Raw genomic sequence first — 22,445 nt, forward strand, 5'->3', positions numbered from 1 at the left:
TCTACAATTTGTGATCAATTTAATGCATCCTTGCTGAATAAAAGTATGATTTTTTTTTTTTTTTTTATAATCATACTAACTCCACATTTTTGAACGGTAGTGTATATCATTATTTACTCACTTAAATGTCATTCCAAACCCACTGTCTGTTGTTTTTGTCCATGGAAACAAAAGGAGATTTATGCAGTTCTTATAACAGTGACCATGTCTGTCAAGCTAAAATGGACTACAAACACCATAAATGCAGAATAAAAGTGGTCCATATGACTTGTGCACTCCATTCTTCTAAAGTCTTCTGAAGCCATATGATAGCAGACAAAACCATAAGTCATTAATCATCGAAAATTCACTGAAGCTTTAAGTTCTCTTTTGTTTCCGTGTTACATTCATAAATGTCACGGCCTTGGTTTTATTCAAATGGGGTTGGAAATACATTAGTATGCTTAAATAATGACAGAACATTTATTCTCGGGTGAACTAATCATTTAACATTTGAGATTATATGAAGATTGTGAACTAAATGATGTGTATTTTGCGTGTGTGTGTGTGTGTGTGTGTAGGTCTGGGAAAAGGGCTCTGACTGCATCACAGTACACGCCATTCGAGTCCTCACCGCCATTATGAGCAACTCGCCCTCTGCCAAGGTATGACATGTCTCCATCGACACATTTCTCACACCTCCTCTCCTCTCGTTCCTTATGTATGTTTCTCCTAAAGTCTCTGAAAGGTCAGCTTAGAGACGTCGCTCGTCTTATCAGCATGATAAGTCAAAGTGCTTGCGTGTGATATATGTGCCCCTTATGCGCGTGTGGTTAATCTTATCAGCACCTTTGATGTTGTGGTGCAGAACCAGGTCACCCATGGTGACGTTATGACATGCGCTTCCTCCTTTTATTTTATGGTACTTACAGGTCAAAAAATGTCATAATCCCATGTCCTATTTTTTTGTTTATTTTTTCTTTTGAAGTGTATTTATAATTTCAAAGTTTCTTCTATCAAAACTGAAATAAAGTATTTTTTTGTGACTAATTTTCAGAATGAAACTGCTACTTCTTTATGTAAATGCCCTCTATTATTATTAGCTAAACTCTTTGCTGTTAGGTCAAATATTATTAAAGTAAGATTCTGTTGTTGTTTTTTTATGATATTCCCACTTGGAAAACATTTATACTGTATATAATACCTTTTGTGTTTTGGTTTATTTTGGGTAACTGGGTGGGAAAAACTCCCATTGTATTCTGTGCGTGTTCAATTGTAATGTAACTGGTTTTGTATGGTTTGTCTTCCCAGGAGGTATTTAAGGAACGAATTGGCTACTCACAGTTGTTCGATGTGTTGAAAAGTCAAGGACAGCCCACCAAAAGACTCCTGCAGGAGCTGATGAACATGGTAAGTGAGAAGAGACTAAGGCTGTTATTTTATACCCTTCCCTCACTGACTTCCCTCCGTCTCATTCACTACGATGTATGTCAATGCTTACGTTGCACAAGTGCCCACTACTGGTGAAACCCTTGCAATATGTTCAATTGAAACACCCTAAGCCCTTGATCACTTGGAATCCGCAATTATTATTTACATTAAGAATATGTTTTACGCTCCATTCTATAGGCCTGTGTGTATGCTTGGGCTGTTTATATATTTTTTTGAAAATATAAAAAATTACACAAATGAAAATAACAGTACAATAAACTATAACAGTCAGCTTAAGGTAGCTACAAGTATTATGTGGTTAAATGTCAAATTAACTCCAATACCATGCACTAGAGTTGTATGGGGGTAAATTAAGCGTGATCTGCTGTGACGTCACAATCGTGTTGCATTGTGGTCTATGGATCTGCCTGAAGTTTGCATATTGAGTAGACTCGCTCCCTCGATCAAAATTGAGGGGTCAAGGGTCTGTCCAAATAAATTTCCCTCACCCACTTGACAAAGTTACGAAGAGGGTCACCTCATGGGGGCGGCCATCTTGAGATCACGTGACTAGCCAAATTCCATAATATTTGAATGGGATTCAATTTGAATGGCCAAATTTTTTTTCAAAGCAAAGTAATAATTTATGCAATAATTATATTAAAAGCCTTCTGAAGAGATACAGTAGCAATTGTGTGAAGAACTGCACGAAAGTTGTCCTTGTAAAAGGTCATTTGATGTATGATGTGTGTTAGTGTTTAGGCTTCTTGTTATTTTACCTATATTTTACCTGTGAAGCGCATTGGTCAACTTCTGTTGTTGTTAAATGTTCTATAGTAGGGATTCTCAATCCCGGTCCTGGAGGACTCCCAACACTGCACATTTTGGATGGCTTTGACTCACATTTCAAAAAATGCTTCACATTCAATATAACTGCTTCCATCCTATATAGTATGCAAAAAGCAATGTCAAATGAGTAGCATGTCCGCATACAAAGTATTCAGAAAATAGTAGATGGAAAATCTAATGTTTCCACCAAGATTCTGAAGTGTGCATCCGATGGACACTTTACCCACTAGGCCAAAGGAGAAGAGTCTTTTTTGTGCTATCAAAAAACTTGTATCCTTACATCATTTTTTGCTTTTTCCTTCTCTTTCTCTCAGGCTGTTGAAGGAGAGTATTCCCAGGCCATGCAGTTGGGCATCAGTAACGAACAGCCTTTGCTCCTGCTTCTACAGTGGTTGCCTGATCTGGGCTCTCGCTCTCTGCAGCTGCTGGTGTCCCAGTGGCTGGCTGCCGTGTGTCGAGGAACTCTGTCCTGCCGCACTGTAGCCGTCGAGGCGGGTTTAGTGGGCGCTCTGCTGGAGGTGCTTTCCGAACCCCCGGAGCGGCTTGACCGGCAGTGTGCGGACGCCCTCCTGGGCTTGCTTCAAGACTTGGGATCTCTTTCTTTACGGCCCTGTGAACTGAAGAGTCTGCTGAAGCTCTTGCGGACTGAGCCCGGTGCACCCCCTCACCCGTACTGCGGGCGCGTTGTAAGGGTGCTCTCCGCCATGGCAGCCCGTGGGGAGGGTGGGTGCAGCGCCTTGCAGTATTTTGACCTTATGCCCCCTATGGCGGGTATTATGGTGCCAGCTATACAACGCTGGTCAGGGAGTGCGTTTGCTTTCCATGCCTGGCTGTGCCTCAACACGGACTTTCCTCCACCCCAGCACTACTACTCAGAATCCCACCTGACAAACCCGGATAATGCAGTTCGCATGGCCAAGGGACCACGCAGGAAACAGCTTTACAGGTTTAAATTACATCTTTATAATGTTTTTTTTCTTTCTTTTTTTCTTTTTGAAATATATATATATATTATTACAATTTAAAAGAACGGTTTTCTATCTTAATATATTTAAAAATGTAATTTATTACTGTGATGGCAAAGCTGAATTTGCAGTATCATTACTCCAGAAATCATTCTAATATGCTGTTTTGCTGCTCAAGAAACATTTCTTATAATCACAGTTGAAAATGGTTGTGCTAATACCATTAAGCAAATACTTTTATGCTAATTATAAAAAATTATATTAAAATAAATTCCGGGGGGGGGGGGGGGGGGGTTCTAAATAAATAAAATACACTAAAAACTTTAACGTCACAGGTGAGTTTAGGCATCACAACATTATTATGTACAACATTCCATATCACCTTTGTCAATGTGTGTGTAAACATGTATATCATGCATCTGCAGTATTTGATCATTTTAATTTGTCTGCATCAATTAATTACAACTTAGGAATTTAACTATAACAGCAATTTTACTACTGAGGTCTGAATCAGAGATGACATTGAAATATGTGTCTTAGCACTCTCATGACCGTAATTTGTTTACAATTATATGTTACAAACAAAATCATAGCGAGTAAGCATTGAATATTCAATATATTTCCCACAAAATGTTTTTACATATTGTGTACCTGTATGAGTCTAGTACATTTGTAATAATCTATAACAAAAAAATACAAGATTCTATACTAGTGTGTGTATTTTTACATTTTAAAGCTGTTGTGTCCTGTGTGTAGTTTCTTCACAGCAAGCGGAACTGGCTTTGAAGCTTTTTTCACCACAGAAGAAGTTTTGGTGGTTGCAGTATGTACTAAAAAAGAATACATGGCCGTTTCCTTGCCAGAACACCCATTCAATGACTGTGCCTGGGTTAGTAATCTTGCAGATAACTCACACACACATTAACAATATTTGAAGAGAAGACTGAGAACTTATGAAACTATAAAAATATTGATCAAAATGGCAGCGGAAAGAAAGTCCCTTTGAGTTATATATATAAAAAGATGTCTGTCACATGTATTGTTGCTGCAGTATTAGCTTAAGCTAACTTTATGATACCAATATCAGATTTTATTGCTGAATTGACATAATATTGAAATATAATATTGAAAAACAGTTTTTCCCCATTTAAGTAGATAGGAGACTGGACTTGTATCCTACATAGGAAACAGCAGTTTTAGTTATTTTAGTATTTAAACTGAAAATTATTTTATTTCAGTCATTTGCCAAGGCAACATTTATTTCAATTACCGAAAAAGATTTTTCATAGTTTTAGTTAACAATAACAACACTGGTACTAGTGCTGTTACACAGTCCACTGTCTATATGCAAAGTCTCATTCTTACCCTTCTTTTCTTCACCCTAGCACTCAGTCGCCATAGTTCACGTTCCTGGCCGTCGACCTTTTGGACAGAATGTGGTCACTGTTTATGTGGATGGAGAGCTGTGTAAAACAGCACCCTTGCGCTTTCCTTCTCTGAATGAGGTGAGTAAGTTTTATTGTTTGCAGTAGTTTTTTTGTTTTTAATGTTTTGTTTTATTGGTCTTTTTGACTTTCAACGTTTCAGCCTTTCACTTCCTGCTGCATTGGATCAGCTGGACACCGGACTACTACCACTATGACTACCTCTCCAACCTTGACCAACCCGTCCCAATCGCCCTCCGAGATGGCATTTGCAGCTCACACTGGGCCGCCTACCCTTGCACGCTCCCAGTCCTTCCCAGCATCCTTTGCAGCAGCCACAGGGGGGAGGCCAGGTTTGAGTCGTGACAGTCCGGTCCACACCATCCCGGCAGGGCTTCAGGACACGGCATGGGGTTCTCCTACATCACTGGGTGGTCTTTTAGCCACGGCGTTCATCTGCCATGAAGCTCTGCAGCCTGCTCAGGCGCAAGCCTTGTTCACTGCAGGTATGAATGAGACATATAAAGCATTAATTCACAGCTCCAACCACAAAGAAACAAGCGTTAAATATGTCTGTGTCTGTTTCTCTCATTTTGCTTTTAGGTCCCAATAACGTATCTCTTTTCAAAGCTGATGGTGAGCCGTCAGAAGTCAACAGTAAACTAGTGCTATACTATACCCCACAGGTAATTACCTTCTCATTGATCCATACACATGTTTTGTATATTTATAATGATAGTAATATAAAATAAATATAATATAAAGTTAGGTTCAAAAGTCTAAAGTAATAAATATAGAGAGAGATTTTTTGTGTAAAAAAAAAAAAATCTAAATCCTAAACCTTTATTTCCAAGTTTATCAAATATTTTGAATCCCTGTTGATTTTCAGTTGTGACCCCACTGAATATTTTATGACAATAATATCTACTGGCCTTATATCGAAGGATTGCCCACATTCTTTTGTCTTGTAGGCCTTTAAGAGTCAGATCTGCTTGGATCTGTCCCCGAATCATCTGTACGATGGCAGGTTGACTGGTCACAGAGTGGTGAACTGGGACGTCAAAGTATGTGTCTGTCACTGAGCTTTATTGTCTTTTAAGATCAGAATGATTTATCTATTCCTGACACCAGTACGGCCTTTTGTGTGTACCAGTGTTTGGAAATGTGTGTATTCAACACATTCTTCTGGAACAAAGCTTATGCTCACACATCCCTGCAGGAGAAGTAACCGCTAATTAAGTTGTATTATCTTGTCTTGTCTTATGTGTAGGATGTGCTGAGCTCAGTAGGTGGGATGGGGGCTCTCTTGCCGCTGTTGGAGCAGGTATGTTTACTGGATAGGGGCGAGACTGTAGGCCAGGAGACTTCAGATCTTCTCGGGCCAGAGCTCACGTCCTCCAGGGGTCCTGCCGGCATGCTGCTGCCACTGGGGAAATCATCTGGTTAGTACTCTCTCTCTCTCTCTCTCTCTCTCTCTCTCTCACTCTCTCTCGCTCTCTCTCTCTCTCTCTCTATCCATCTGTCTATCTATCTATCTATCTCTCTGTCTGTCTGTGTCACTAAGTGTAAAACTAAAAACAAAAATGCTCATTGAAAGGAAAAATTTTAGATGGACTTAAGAGTTTTTTTGCATCTGAAGTCTTCATATATATATATATATATATATATATATATATATATATATATATATATATACACACACACACATACATGCATACATATGTGTGTATGTGCGTGTATATATAGAACTTGGTAGTATTTGTTGGAAAATAAACAAATCATTGTTTTACAGTAATTGTAGAGATAAATACATTTTATTTTTTGTAATGCATATAAAAAATGACATTATATTACAGGACTTAGAACCTAGATGAGAATCACCATTGAGAATTACAAACAGACTTCGACGTAAAACATTTTGACGCATTAAAGTGAAAAATCTGAGGGAAATGCATTTAATTCTCATTTAAATAATGTCACAATGAATATAATATATATATTAATCCAACTTATTTTAATGGAAGTCTGCAGCATTACAGAATGAACCATTAACATATTGTTATGTGGCGCTTTGAGCTGCTTAGCACATTGATGATGTAAATTTTCTGTAATTGCAGTATGAGTCACCATTGATATTTTTATGTATGAGTTAGTGATTCATGTAGTTGTGTTTAAGTGTTTACGTGTGTGTATGTGCGCAAGAGGCTGAAGGCAAGATTGTGTTTTTCGTGTTCTGTTATTAAACTTTTATATTTCCCCTTTGGCTGTTGATTTCTCATGTAATGCTGCTGTTGCAGTTATTTGTCAATGGTGCACTTCACTGATATAAAACCAATTGCTTGTGTGTGTGTTTGTGTGTTAGAGGGCCGTTTAGAGAAGAACAGTGTGGCAGCGTTTTTGCTGATGATTAAGAACATGCTGCGCAACCACCCGGCCAATCAGGAGAGTCTGCTCCAGTGCCATGGGCCGCCCATCATCGGAGCCATGCTCGGCAAGGTACGCACACACACACACGCTGGTCAATAGAGAGGGCGTCTGGAGGTCTAACAGTGTCTTCAAGGCGTAGCATCCTGTTAGGAAACACTTGTGCTAACAATCTCATGATATTACACAATACACACACAACCACAGTTTCACATGCTCTAAGGTTTTATCTGGTGCCAGGATTCTTTCAAGAAATTAACAAGCAATTTGAGCGTCTGGCGTAAATGCATTCAAATCAAGAGTTCACACGTGTAGCAAAACTGCACAATCCAACTTCTGTGTGACATTTAACGGAATCAGTATAAAGAAAAGCTGCATAGTTGTCTTTACAAAGATCAGTTTCTAGGCACGTGATATTAATAAGGTAGTTTGATTAGAAGTTGATAAGTGAAAATGATACAGCATGTAATTAAACAGCAGCTGAAGTTGATAGAAACAGATGCTGATCTGCTGCGGAACATTAGGCTCAGCAGTGGCTTATATTGTTCCACAGATTTAAAAGTCGTATCTAATCTGCTTCTGATGTACTGTGACTTGACAGGCCTGTGAAGTCCTTTGAAGAGAGATTCTTGAGTTTGAGAGTTGAAAAGTACACACACACACACACACAGGCATAAATACTCAGGCTGTCAATTATATACATTAATGTAGGACAAGCATTAAATAAAATTTAACTTGAAAATATATAAAAAATAAGAAAAAAGAGATCCGCACACGAATATATCTGGGCCAAAAAGCCCATGGGATTTTATTGTCCAGAGGCCTATTTAAAAAAAAAATATATATATATATATATATATATATATATATATATATATATATATATATATATATATATATATATATATATACGTATATATATATATATATATATATATATATATATATATATATATATATACGTATATGATAAAAATACGTATATGATTTACATATGCTTTACATATGATGTATATGATTTACATCATCACATATATGTATATATATACGATTTTTTATATTTTTTTATTAATATTTTCACTACCGTTCAAAAGTTTGTGGTTTTTAATGTTTTTAAAAAGTTTTTTCTGCTCACCAAGGCTGCATATATATATATATATATATATTTAAAATACTTATTTATTCCTGTTATAGCTATGCTGAATTTTCAACATCATTACTCTAGTCTTCAGTGTCACATGATCCTTAAGAAATCATTATAATATGCTTATTTGGTGTTTAAGGAAAATGTATTATCATTATCAATAGCTATGTTTCCATCCAAAGTTCTGAATTTAACTTGTGCGCAAAATTGGAATATTGCATAAAACATTTGCGAATAAAGCACCGTTTCCATCCCATGTGTTTAAGAGAAAAAAATCGTAAATTCGTGGTTAATCCAGTTATCCAATCACATCCATTGTTGAGGCAAAGTCACATGATTTTTTTGTCAATTGAGCGTATACGGGGTTTTTTTATGCACATTTTTAGAATTTATAAGCATCTTGGTGTTTCCATCCAGCATTTAGTTTTTTTGCTATATCCCAAAATGTGCATAAAATAGGTGGATGGAAATATAACTAATTTTATTTAATTTTTATTTTACTTTCGATTTATATTTATTAGTAAAAAATATATATTTAATGCAAAACATAAAGCAAGCCTCCTGATACATATGTAAAGTAGGTAAAAGAGAGTTTCCCTACCATCAGAGCAACTCAAGATTGAATTGAGGCGCTATGCAACAATTAAAGTTGTGCGTCTCATGTTTAATTTAACCATAAACAAGACATTTCTAAATATTTATTTCTAATATTAATAGTTTTTCACAGTAAATTTTGAAATATGCAAATAATGTGATAAATCATCATATCATTTAAAGGTGCAGCAAGCGATTTCTGAGAAACAATGTTGACATTTAAAATCGACGCCAAAACAAGCACACCCCTCCCTTCATTGCTCAGTCCTCAAAATAACGAACATGCTTTGCAACACAGGCAACAACTAACTAGCTGGCGCAAGTATGGATGAATCAGCTGTGATTTAAACAACAGCATATCTTGGTTCCATGAAACAGCAAAAAAACAATGTTACTCTCATATCGGGCAGAAACAGTGCAACTTCTGTGTACGTTTTCAGGCCTTCCCACTCTCTAATATCTCTCCAGCGTTGGAAAGCTTTTCCAATATTAGTGCGGGTCCTAAAGCTCTTGCCTGATTGTAACCCCAATTTTATTCCTCTGACCTTCTCCTCTTTTGTAATGTCTCTCAGTTATCTCTCTTTCTACAGTCTTTCTACAAATGTCCCTCTTGCTCACTCTCTCTCCTCTACAATCATGAGTGTATACGCCCCCTATTGATGATTGGCTACTAGAATGTTTTGGTGCTCTGCGGATCGGTCCAATCCACATTGTTTTTTTCTCCCATTTACACAGCCAGGACTATTTAGAAACAGCACACACACCGAACACACATCTAGCAAATATTCAAAAAATAGTTTATTTAGGTTGATTTAAATTTCTCAGAAATCGCTTTAGTTAATTTGATTACAAATTGATGGATGGCTATAATAACTACAAACGCTGTCTGATCGTATTTGTCTTTTCCAGGTCCCCAGCAGTATGATGGACATGAGCGTTCTGATGGCCTGTCAGTTCCTGCTCAAGCAGGTGTCCAACGAGGGCAACAACGCCCTCCTATCACAACTGTACCAGTACCTGCTCTTTGACTTCAGGATCTGGAGCCACAGTCACTTTGCTGTCTGTCTGGGTAAAAAAAAAAACATCAACAACCAGGACACATCACAATAGCATAAGCCATTGTTTTTTAACTGTTTGGCATTAAATGCAAATAACAATCAGGTCCTAAGGAATAGTTTACTAGTTTATTATTTACCTGATTATGTCATACCGAACCCCTTTCTCTGAATTTATGTTGCTTTGTAGGTCATGTGCAGTACCTAACCACTGTCATCAATGAAGGCAAGCTAAAAACACGCAAGAGGTACGGTGTTCAATACATCCTGGACTCGATTCGGTCACACTACAGGTGCGTTCAGATTTAAATTGTACTATTGTGATTTTGGTGATAGATCCAAGTAAAAATGAAACGTAATGCTGATGTAAGATGTTTATACTTTTTTGGGGGGTCGACAGTGCGGAGAAGGATGGCAGTCCTCTGTCTGAAGAGAGGCGGACGGTGCAGATTTCTCTTTTCGCTCTGCTGAAGGACCTTCTGAAATCTCCCACTGCTGAGGAGCTGCACAGTGTACTAGCCTACGCTGCTATAGTGCAGGATGAGCAACAGGTGAACCACACTAGCTCTGTTTTAAAGTGTAGTGATCTGTAGCTGCCTTCAAAAGCAGTATTCTAACTCCCATGGAAACTCATAAGAGACAGAAAAATAGCTGTTAGTAGTCAGACACTGGTAGGTTGACTTCCTGACAAGAGTAAATGGTGTCTGTTTGAGTCAGATCATTGTTTATTTGAGTATCTCTGCCAGCTTGACACATTAGATCAACCAATTTTTGGGGCGGGACTATATTTGCCAAACCAATGGAATATATTTGACTGTAGAATGCATAAAGAGGGTCAAATTGACTAAATAATATATGATTTGTAGATTTCTTCAATAAAAATAAACAATAATAGTAATATAATAGTGAATCTAATTCTGTATTATTCAAGTATAAAAGTATTTCTCAGAAATGTCAATTTCATAGGATCAGGAAAATATAACATTTTTGTATGACCACCGCAGGTTTTCATAAAGAGGGTTAAACTGACCCATAAATAATTGCTTGGCATGCCATGGATTGCACATTTGTCATTAATTAAAGCTAAAACCATAGAAAACATTTCCACTATTTTAAATAAATTAACATTAACTTAAATTAAATGAAGTATGGAAACACAGCTAGTTGTCAAGGCACCATTTCTCATTTTCATTTAAAGTTAAAGTACTAACATTAATAACTAAAACTAAATAAACTAAAAAAACTGAAACTTAACAAAAACTATACAGACATATTTTAAAAACGAAAAATAAATGTAAAAAATTATTATTAAAAATTATTATTAAATATTATTAAAAAATAATAACAAAATGACTAAAAGGTCAACTAAAATTACTATAGAAAATATAAAAATAAAATCTAATTGAATATATTGTGAAAAACTGTAATAGTATATCAATGTTACTAAAATAACACTGACACAACATTTAGGTTTGTCACTGTCAATTTAATATTTTACTTTGGAAAAAGACAGAAAGGCATTACTGAACATTTTAAGACAAATTCTTATAATTTTATTACAGTGAAAAATAAAGATTAAAACAGAAACTTTTTTTTTTCATTTATTATTATGGGAATATTCTGGTAGGACTAGAGCTTGCAGAGTCGTGACTGAATATTCTCTCTCTCTCTCTCTCTCTCTCTCTCTCTCTCTCTCTCTGTAGTTGATCAGTATTCTGGATGTGTTATACACTGTGTTGAGGAGTTCTCCTCATCCACGTGAGCAGGCTGTGACGGTTCTTCTGGATCGAGGAGTGGAGCAGCTCTACTGTCTGCTGCTCAAACACAACTATGGCGACGAGGCTCGTGAGAGATTATTCCGGGTGAGAAACACTTTAAATGGTGCAGAAATCATTGCAGTAAGGCATGTTTTGAGTCACTGAAATCATCACGATGAGATCAGTTTCTTTCACTGTGATATTAACACGTCTTCTGCTCTTCTGCAGGTCATGTATAAAGTCCTGAAGAGTGAGCGTGTACCTGAGCGCAATAAACTGCGCATCAAACTTAAGGACTCCAGTTACCTTGGGCTGGTCTGCTCCTTTGGAGACGTCCCCATCACCATGACAACTGTGCGCTGTCTGTATGAGCAGGTGCTCGCCACAGGTAAACTGAAGAAAAGGTGGCCAGTAGTTTTCAACTTATGCTTCAGGTGTTGATTGGTCTGTTTTGTTGTCTGTTTTGTGCAGATCCCAATCCTAATTTTAGAGACCTGTTGGCAGTGGCGTATCTGTCCCATCGCGCCGACCTTAGTGTTCGACTAGATATTTGTCGTAAGGTGAGTGAATGCTGAAAAATAGCTAAAACCACCCTCAGCTGGTTGGCTGGTCATAGCTGGTTTATGCAGGCTGGGTTTATAGGGGTTTTGACCACTTCTCTATCTGGTCCGTTTGGTCTTAGCTGGTCAGCCTGGAAGATCAGCTGCCCAACCAGCTAACTTGGCAGGGCTTGGAGACCAGCTTGATCAGCTTAATAATCAGTTTGTTTGTTTGTTTGTTTGTTTCCCAGCAGGATCAGGGAAAAATATTTTCTCTTTTAGTGAAATGAAAAGTATTAATGATAAGCGTACCCTTATGAAAATGTAACTATGGTTTTACTACACAAACCATAGTTTAACCATAGTATTTGTAGTAAAACTGTGGTTATACAAATGGTAATCAATCCACCAGAAAAAAAACATGGTTACTACACTATTACTATAATAAAACCATTGTTAATTTTTGTAAGGGTATTTTAAGAGGTGTTGTAGCTTTTCACTTTCTTTGTGTTTGTCAGTTAGCCTTTGGTTAGCAAACTTGCTAAGCCTACCACCTTAGCATAGCGATAACTGGTTAAGAAAAGCTCTTTTGATCATTTAGAACAATATATCATAATAATAAATTCAAGTACTTTCATGACCATGCATTACAAACCAAAATGGAATAATGTTGTGCTTTCAGTTAGCCTTTGTGGTTAACAAGTTTGCTAACTTGCTAACAGTTTTGTTTGTTACCTTTTACCTAAATTGGTTAAAGGGATAGTTCACCCAAAAATTCTGTCATCATTTACTCACCCTCAAGTTGTTCCAAACCTGTATGAGTTTCTTTGTTCTGCTGAACACAAAGGAAGATATTTGGAAGAATGTTTGTAATCAACAGATCTCGGTCCCCATTGACTACCATAGTAGGAAAAAAATATACTATGGTAGTCAATGGGGACCGAGATCTGTTTGGTTACAAACATTCTTCCAAATATCTTCCTTTGTGTTCAGCAGAACAAAGAAACTCATACAGGTTTGGAACAACTTGAGGGTGAGTAAACAATTATAGAATTTTTATTTTTGGGTGAACTATCCCTTTAAGAAAGGTTATTTTGATTAGCTAGAACAAGATATCACAATAAAAATAAAAAAAGCATAATTACCGTTTCAACATTTGACTCACTCTGCAAATCATCTTATCAAGTTCACACCGCCGAACAAAACGAATCTCTCAGGTATTTCACAAGTTTTAATGGAAGATACATTCCATCTGACAATATAGATTCCCTTGGAAAATACAACACAGTGACCGTGCATATTTAAAACTGCAAAACCAAACCTATTTCTAAACATACACATACATACTCATCTAAATGACTAATTATTATATTAATTAATTAACATTTCTGTCTTCATCTTTCATTCCTGTAGCTCTTCCACTTGATCTACTCTAATGAAGAGTATGTGAAGCAGCTCGCTCGTCAATCAGGCTGGCAGGATGTTCTCACCAAACTCTACGTCAAAGAATCGTACGAGTCTCGCGTTCGCAGCCAATCCACTTCTTTATCCAGCCCCACCACCTCGCTGGACCCTGTTCTTTCCAGACCCGTCTTCCATCGCGAGGACAGCGTAATGGAGGATACTCGGCAGAACGTCTACATCTCCCTCACTCCCCGCCCTGAAGAGGAGTATGAGGAGGAAGAAGGAGAAACTCAGGATGTGTCCGAGGGCTACTCTGACCTCTCCCAGTCTCCCCCGTCAACCGAACAACTCAGGAACGGTTCCCTCCACTTCAAGCCATTTGACTCTGGAGAACAAAGCAGTCATTCGTCCTCCCTGTCCAACACCGTGGACATTCCATCATCGTCCCGCCTGCTAGAGGAAGAGGAAAGTGTGTATCAGCCTCTCTCGCCCTTCAGCTCACCCTTTGAGTTGGAAATCCAAAAGGGATTTCAGACCCCTGTGGGTAGCCAGCCAGAGACCCCTTCTCCTCTGGAGCACAGTAAGACCTTCCCAGGCATGAGACCACGCAAGAGCTCCAGTCTGTCCAACGTTCTGGACGACACAAGCTATAGCACTGAACCACCTACAGACACCATCTCCAACACATCCAACCCACAGGTACATGCTGAACACCCTGGAGGTGTCCGAAATCACCCCCATACCCTATTTTAGGGGACAGCCATTTGCGCTGGAGTCCAAAACCATAGGGGACATTATCGAATACACTCATTCAATCCCAGTTGCACTCTACTCAAAATCAAGTGTACAACAGATGTATACTCAACGTCTAGCTGCTAGACCCATGCACTGTGAGCTTCACACTGAATGAATATGGCATCTACACTACTTCCGGCACACAAGTTGTCTGAATTCGCTCACTCATTTTCATTTGTTCATTCAGTGGACTATAGTAGTAAAATAACGTAGGGAATAGTGAATAAAGGCTGACGGGGTAAATTCGGGATTTAGACGCTGAAACAGGATAACAGACAATATAGCAGGGTGTAATTATAGACCAAGTGAAAAGCAAAGTAAAAAGTATGATAAAAGTAAACCAAGTTACTTGTTCAGTGTTTAAAATTTGCAAAAAAATTAAATAAAATAGTTGGATTGAAACCCAATAATTAAAGGATGTACCAGAGTGTAGGGAGCAGGATATCATGGACACTTGACCATGCTGGAAAAAACAGACTTGCTAGACAAGATTGGCCAGGCTGCAAGATCAGTTTAAACAAGCTAAGACCAGCAAACAAGATTTTTTTAAAGCTCTTTTGACATGGGCTAATAGGTAACCATCTTGTGTCCACCCAGAACCCCTCCACCAACGACATAGTAATGTGCTAATATCCATTCAGAACACACAAGTCAAACTTTGTGATACTTTGATAGCTCTGATAGCTAAAAACATGCCTCTTTATCCCCCCATTAGGCTCCAGAGGAGGAGTTGTGTAATTTGCTGACAAACATCGTATTCTCTGTGCTGTGGAGTGGCACTGAGGGGTCTGAGGATGTGATATGGAGAGAGAGGGGTCAGGTGTTCTCTGTCCTTACCAAGCTTGGCTCGTCCTGCCAACTGGTGCGGCCACCTGACGACATCAAACGCAGGTCAGAAACGTAGAACTTTAATGGTTTTAATGTTGCATTAACAATTCCTCTGACCCAGAGAGCTAAAATGAAGACTGATGTTTTTTTCAGACTGATTGAACTTTGAAGATTTAACCTTTTGAAACTGATAAATTTTGCATCTGATACCTCAAGTTGTGCAGCTTGATTTTTTTTAACGTAGCATGGCCGAGAAAACTGTCATAGACTTGAATTAATCTTAGACGATGGGCTTTTTTTAAACTTGGACCAATAAGCAAAGCCATAACAACCACACAGAACACCCTAGAAACCATACTATTGGTTGCACAGAAATGGGCATTTTTCTGTTTTATACATTGTAAAGCTTGTTTTAAAGACGACATATTATGCTTTTTTTACATTTTCATCTTTGTTTAGTGTGTAATGTTGCTGTTTGAGCATCCAAACGGAGTTGTTCTCTATAGCAGTGGTTCCCAATTCCAGTCCTCGTGACCCACTGCTCTGCACATTTTGTATGTCTCCCTTATTTAACACACCTGAACCAGATCATCAGCTCATTAGGAGAGACTCCATGAACTGAACTGAGTGTGTCAGATAAGAGAGACCTACAAAATGTGCAGAGCAGTGGGTCACGAGGACTGGAATTGGGAACCACTGCTCTATAGCAGTAAACACTGTTTCTGAGCTCGATTGTAGTCTTCCGGGAACGTACATGTCACAATATTCCTCTTTATAATTATTCCCATCCAAAGCATACGAAAAAAAAATGGGGACAAGGTTGAGTTGCGTTAGTAGTGTGTTAAAACTCGTTGGCATTCCTGAAACACACTCAAAGCGGTTGACCAATCACAACACAAACGGTCTAGCCCGCCAATCAGAGCACATTGCTCCTTTTTTTAGGAGGGGTTTCATAGACACAAGAACTAAACTGGGAAGAGAGGTGCTGCGATAATGTACAATATGTGGGAAAAAAATTTAACTAATTTTTTGAATATTCAAGCATGAAAACCTGTTCTAGCAGACCTCAAAAACAAAATCAAGGCATAATATGGCCTCTTTAAGTTGCAAATGGCCCCTGTTATAAGAACAACAACTGCAATTGAAATCCAGTAGAGATCAGAGGCTGAAGGGAGGTACCGTACATTAAAGTGTTTTCTGGAATCCTTTGGTTCAGATGAGGGCAGGGTGGGATCTCTGGAGGACACAAGTTCTTTGCGCTACTGGGCTGTTGCTTTTTTGGGTGTGGCTTCAGCATTGCATCAGCATAGAGCTTGTTTTTACTTTAAGTCTCAGGGCGTGCCTGTCTGATGACTTGTTCAAGACAAAGTGTATTGTCTTTGTTTTGTGGCTGTGAACAAACATTATAAGCTGGTGGGGGTGGTACAGATGCCTCATGTGTGTTCTGTGTGTTGTAGTCTGTTGGAGATGATGCTGGAGTCGTCTCTGTCAGATTTGAGGGACTCTCAGGGCGTGTCTCTGCACCATGTGCCTTCTTTGCTTCGCCTCCTCAGACTGCTCCAGGACTTCCTATTCGCCGAGGGCACTGACAATCACACACTATGGAGTGAGAAGGTTAGGATTGGATTGATATATTCTTATACTCACAGACTCTTATTCCAAAGCCAGAAGAGTCTGAAACAAGAAGTTGGAGGATATTCAGAACGAGGATGTTCACAATACACACAAATCCAATTTGGCTTTAAATCTGTTGGGAAAAATAATTTGGTATTTGGAAACAGATCATTAAGATCGTTGATGCACATTACAAAAAAAAAAAAAATCTGATTTTAAGATTTCAAAACACAGGATGAGTTTGTAAACATCAGATTTCAGTTTTTTTTTTTTTTGCTGTTCAGAATAAACTACATAAACCTGACTTGTCAATACTGCAAAAATTCAGATCTGCACAACATAACACTACTTTTTAATCATTTGGGATCTGTACAGTTTTTTTATGTTTTTGAAAAGTCTTCGAAAGACTCACCAAGGCTTTTTTTAAATGTATTTTAAAGAAAATACAGTAAAAACAATAATATTGTGAAATATTATTACAATGTATTATAACTTTTTATATATGTTAAAATGTAATTTATTCCTGTGATGGCAAAGCTGAATTTTCATTACTCCACTCTTCAGTGTTACATGATCCTTCAGAAATCATTCTAATATGCGGATTTGGAGCTCAAGAAACATTTATTATTATTATCAATGTTGAAAATAGGTGTGCCGTTTAATATTTTTATGGAAACGGTGAATTTTTTTTTTTTTTTTTTTTTTGATGAATAGAAAGTTCAAAAGAACAGCATTTATTTGAAATATGAATATAATAACATTGTAAATATAATGTAAAAAAAACCCATTACTGTCACTTTCAATCAATTCAGTGTGTCATCAGTGCTGAATAAAAGTATTAATTGCTTATTTAAAAAAAATCTTATCACCATCTTAATTTTTTACCCCAAACTTTTGAACGTATTACACACAACTTGTAGGGATCTGGGTAGTGAGACAATATGAGCACACTATCCCACTCACATAGAATCTCATATGTACTGTATAATCATATATGTAATATAAATAATTCATTTTAAGGAAACTTTCTTCTGGTGTTGCTTTTTTACTGTAATCAACGTGTTCATTTTTGAATGCCTATAAGAGTGTGTCTATATTCGTGGCAGATCTTTGAAGGGGTGGTAAATCTGCTGGACAGGCTGCAAGCGTGGCACACGACCCCCGGGTCAGCCGGGTCTGCTGAGCTCAAAGAGATGTCTCTGATTGGCCTGCGTATCATCACTGGATACATTCAGCAGCAGCAGAACCCACAGGTACACACATATACACTCGTCTTACTAGATAAACCAGGGATTCCAGGGTTGTTTTATAAAATTCTTGTTCTTTGACATTTACCAATTTGTTTTTATTAGCTGATTATGCGGGATGAACTGAATGATTATTATGACAGTGTCAAACAAAACTAAAAATAAATGATGGTGTTTAAATTGCACACTTGTTATACTCCCTTCCTCAGGTGGAGTGTTAAAACACACACACATTTTCCATAGTCATGTTCAGAATTATTAGATATGCTTTTGGGCTTTAAAGAGCTTTTTTTTTTTGTAAGTAGCTTTACTTCATTCCAATGGAGAGCAGATGTCCGTATATGGAGATGTGTGGGGTTTTTTATAGTTCTTCTCCAGACTTACTCAAACCCATCCCACACTCAAATTAGATCATATCAACTGAGGAACTGAATTACTGTTGGGCAGTTCAGGAAAACATGTGCCTGCCTCATGGCTTCTTTCAGTCTGCTGTTCATCAGGTTGTCTGTTTATACAGCATTAAGCTTGTAAATATTTCCTTTAGCATAATGTGCCTTAATTAAAAAAAAATGGTTGTTTGTGAAAAAAGACTCTTCATTTGGTAGGGTCCGACTTTGAAAAAACACTTTAATTTTCGTTTAACATATGTTGCAGCATCACCTCTTTTCTCACGGAGTCTGAAACGTTTGTTGAAATGTTTCAGCTACAATTATAAAAACTATATAAAAACAGCTATATTACACACTGCTTGAAAGGTAATATCCCAAAAAAAGCATAATAGGGGCAATTTAATTTTGACCAAAAAGCATGTGTGAATATTCATAGAAATCAATAATTGGATCAAAGAATAATTTAACTAGCATATATGCATCCTTAAAACCGTAAAATGAAAATGGCTCAGAACATGAGCTCATATAAAGAGATGCTGTGCTCACAGGAACTCTATAATAAGCTTAGACAACCAAGTGCCACTCACCGTGAAAGCCGTATTTAAACAGAAATAACCCTATAGACAAAGACAAGAGGCAAACATGAGTAGATAAGCAAGACTAACAAGGGATGACACAGGTGTGCACAATCATTTGGAGATTCATGCAGTTAAAACATGATTTTAGATGCTGTGCATGTTCAGAGAGGAATAAAAGGTTATTGTTAACTGCATCTTGTGCAGCATATACTATATACTGCCTGTTTTTTGTTTTTTTTTATGTAAGACGGGATGCATTTTGCAGTGATAAACACTTCAACTGGCAGTATGCTACATTGTCACATTACTTTTTCTCATCGCTTGTTTTGTTTAAAGTGAATGGCATCCATGTCTTGGAAATAAAACCTTAGTTTTGTGTATCATCAATCATCAATTTGTGTGAGTTTCTTAATTGCTGGAAGCCGATCAAATGATCAAGGCTGGTATTCTCATGTTAACTCGTCAAACTTGACAAGTCAAATGCAAGGCATTGTGGGATACAGTACCCTGCACAGTAGTACCTGTTAACAAAGGCCATCTCAGTATTCTATAATAGTGCATTGTCACAACTTAGCTGTATACAAACGCACAAAGATGAAGGAATCAGGTTCAAAAGTCTTTAATAATCCACACTGAAGATAATCCAAATAAGGCAGGCAAACGAAACACAACCATAAAAAAGACGAGACCGGACAACTAAGAACAGAAACACACAAACTTAGGGGCAAATTACACTACACTCGTTTTCAACTAAAACCGGAAGACTTTTTATGCGTCTTGGTCGTTCGTTTACACGACAACGGCGTTTTGGATGCCTGAAAAGGCAAACTTTTGAAAACGGGTTTCAAAGTGCAAGGTTTTGAAAACGTTCTCCATGTAAACAACAAAAATGAAACCTCTGAAAACGATGCCGTCATGCACATGCAGATCCTGACAAGACGAAAACATTTTCTCTTTAAATCATCTGTGAATGTACATTTGGGCTTTTTTTTACACTGTTCAGGAGCCATGTGCCACTGTTGACAAGCAAGCATTTTTTTAGGTCCAAAAAGAGGACATGTCCGGGAAAAAGAGGACGCATGGTACTATATAGATACAGTATACATACTGCAGGAATAATACGTAATATGATTGTATGCCATTCTGATCATATTCAAAATAATTTCACAATACACATATCAACATAAAAGCCTAATGTTGACAGGGAAAAAGACAATACACACAGACAACCCCAAAATCATGACAGTAACATGTAATATCTGCTATTTTTTGCCTCCTTAGGTGTGTGAGATGGCATGTTTAAAGCTTCATAGCCTGCTGCAAACTGTGCTATGTCTGTCCTGGGAGGAAGTGTGTTTTCTGCTGGGTCGTCTTGGCACACCATTTTGGCCAGCAAACTCTGGTTCAGACCCAGGCGCCGAGGTTTTGCTGAGCCCGCTGGTGCCCATCGTCCGAACGCTTTTGGACCAGCATGCGGAACGCACCACCCTTCAGGATCTGCTCCCCAACCTCCCCGCCACCAACGGCAGCCCCTCCTTCGCCCAGGACCTCCAGAACTACTGCAGCACTGCTGAGTGGCAGCAGTTCTTCCAGAACCACGTCAGTACAGCCCCATCTTCCTCAAACACACACACACACACACACAGCCTAGCAGACACACAGTTGGACTGTTTACCTTACGATAAGCTGGCAGCTTCTCCGTGTCAGTATATGTTACCACAAATCTTTTTTTGTTTTACCTTTTTTGGATGCAGAACGACAAGAATAAGTCTCTCAGCCCTCATTCAAACATGAGATAAGCTCAGTCGTGAAGGATTAAAGCACTTTTTTTCGTTGAAATAACCCATACTCTCGTTCACATCTGTTGCATATTATATAATCACGTTGGATTCATTTAAGTTCACCTAAAGCTGTTCGACTGGTTTCAGAGCTGTAGACCCCTCTCTCTAAAACAGTGAATAACTTACTCAGTGGACGTGTGTTTGTTTTAGCATGAGGGCACTTTGACGGTTAATCCGCTTCCATTGTAGTGATGAACTCTTTATTTAGACCCTTTTGTTCATCCAGTGCCAAAACAAGATAAAAAAATCTGATTTATTCGCCTCATCTCACAAATCCAAAACAAACCATGCGTTTAAATGAAACAGACATCACAGCAGAGTGACCTAGAGAAGATTTATGAAGGCTGGAGTGTGACTGTGTGGGTATAAATCTACCCTGTTTAGACTGTTCGTGTATACAAATCACACGGTATATTACCATGCCTTAAATCGGGATGTAAACCAGGTTTTACACTATTCCCAAATATATATATCTAGGTGAGGGGAGGTGAAGAGAGAGAGTCAAATATTTGTGTTTTGATTGTTCAGCATTAAAATGTGTCATGTTTATTAACTTTGTTTTTTAAAAGATGATACAGTACAATACATGTTCAGTATGAATGAAAGAAGCAAAATATCCACAACAGTAATATGATTGAAGATGATAAGTAATCATTATTATTTTAATTATATTATTAATGTTTACAATTTATTTTAAAAGTATTTTAATATTTGTAAATAAATTGTATGCATTTATAATATAAATAAAATAAATATTTTATTCAAATTATTGTATGCATTATGTACTTGTATTGAATATTTTTTTTTAAAGAATATTGTATACATTTATGAAATAATTACAATTATTTTTTAAAGTTATTTTATGCATTAATTTATTATATTATATTATTTGTACTTTTAACAATTTTTGCAATTTGTAAAAATATTTTTATTATTTTAAATTTTTATTTTCAGGATTAATTTGTACTATTATTATATTATATTATATTATATTATATTATATTATATTATATTATATTATATTATATTATATTATATTATATTATATTTTTTCCAAACAATTCTACAAAAATGAAATGTACACATTAATATATATTTCTGATGTGTGGTCACAGATGTGCCAGTATTAGCTGCTTTACAGTAACTTCAAACATGGCTCATTCGATCAAATTGTAGTGCAGAAAATATCCATTTTAAACCATGTGACATGTTTTTCATAATGTTTGCCTGTAGGTGGAATCCACAATGCAGCAGTATGAGCTAGACACTTTTGGAAAGAGTCACGACCTGATGTCCAACTTTTGGAATTCCTGCTTTGATGACCTCATGAGCACTGCGCAGAGAAGAGACAAGGACCGTTCTGACTGCAAAGCCAAGTTTCAGGTGTCTGCTAACCCCAGTTATTCCAATACAGAGGGAATATGTTAGGCTGGTAAAGAGAGGATTGCTGGTTTGATCCATACATTGAGCAAACCTTGAGTGCTTACTGCTTGGGAATACTGGGATTATTTATTACACATCCCAAACCCCGAAACATAAGTGTTTATGATAGATGAGTTAATAACATGGACTGTTTGTGCTTTTCTCT

At 37.4% G+C, this 22,445-nt stretch overlaps 1 protein-coding gene across 2 annotated transcripts in view; it reads left to right on the plus strand.

The window, feature by feature from the left end:
* The window catches only part of nbeal2 (neurobeachin-like 2), a 72,918-nt gene that overhangs the window by 30,181 nt on the left and 20,292 nt on the right, over positions 1-22,445 (plus strand). For both annotated transcript variants that reach the window (XM_084384801.1, XM_084384802.1), the window contains exons 10-31: positions 561-644; positions 1,291-1,389; positions 2,574-3,205; positions 3,981-4,113; positions 4,610-4,729; positions 4,812-5,154; positions 5,252-5,334; positions 5,620-5,712; positions 5,919-6,090; positions 7,011-7,144; positions 9,720-9,879; positions 10,056-10,158; positions 10,266-10,416; positions 11,569-11,727; positions 11,851-12,010; positions 12,094-12,182; positions 13,575-14,264; positions 15,076-15,251; positions 16,646-16,802; positions 17,909-18,055; positions 20,298-20,615; positions 22,091-22,240. In XM_084384801.1, coding sequence (XP_084240927.1) covers positions 561-644; positions 1,291-1,389; positions 2,574-3,205; positions 3,981-4,113; positions 4,610-4,729; positions 4,812-5,154; positions 5,252-5,334; positions 5,620-5,712; positions 5,919-6,090; positions 7,011-7,144; positions 9,720-9,879; positions 10,056-10,158; positions 10,266-10,416; positions 11,569-11,727; positions 11,851-12,010; positions 12,094-12,182; positions 13,575-14,264; positions 15,076-15,251; positions 16,646-16,802; positions 17,909-18,055; positions 20,298-20,615; positions 22,091-22,240 — 4,353 coding nt within the window. The remainder of the gene's footprint in view (positions 1-560; positions 645-1,290; positions 1,390-2,573; positions 3,206-3,980; positions 4,114-4,609; positions 4,730-4,811; positions 5,155-5,251; positions 5,335-5,619; positions 5,713-5,918; positions 6,091-7,010; positions 7,145-9,719; positions 9,880-10,055; positions 10,159-10,265; positions 10,417-11,568; positions 11,728-11,850; positions 12,011-12,093; positions 12,183-13,574; positions 14,265-15,075; positions 15,252-16,645; positions 16,803-17,908; positions 18,056-20,297; positions 20,616-22,090; positions 22,241-22,445) is intronic.

This window comes from Rutilus rutilus, assembly GCF_951802725.1.
Source record: "Rutilus rutilus genome assembly, chromosome: 17".
In the NCBI taxonomy this organism is placed as follows: Eukaryota; Metazoa; Chordata; class Actinopteri; order Cypriniformes; family Leuciscidae; genus Rutilus; species Rutilus rutilus.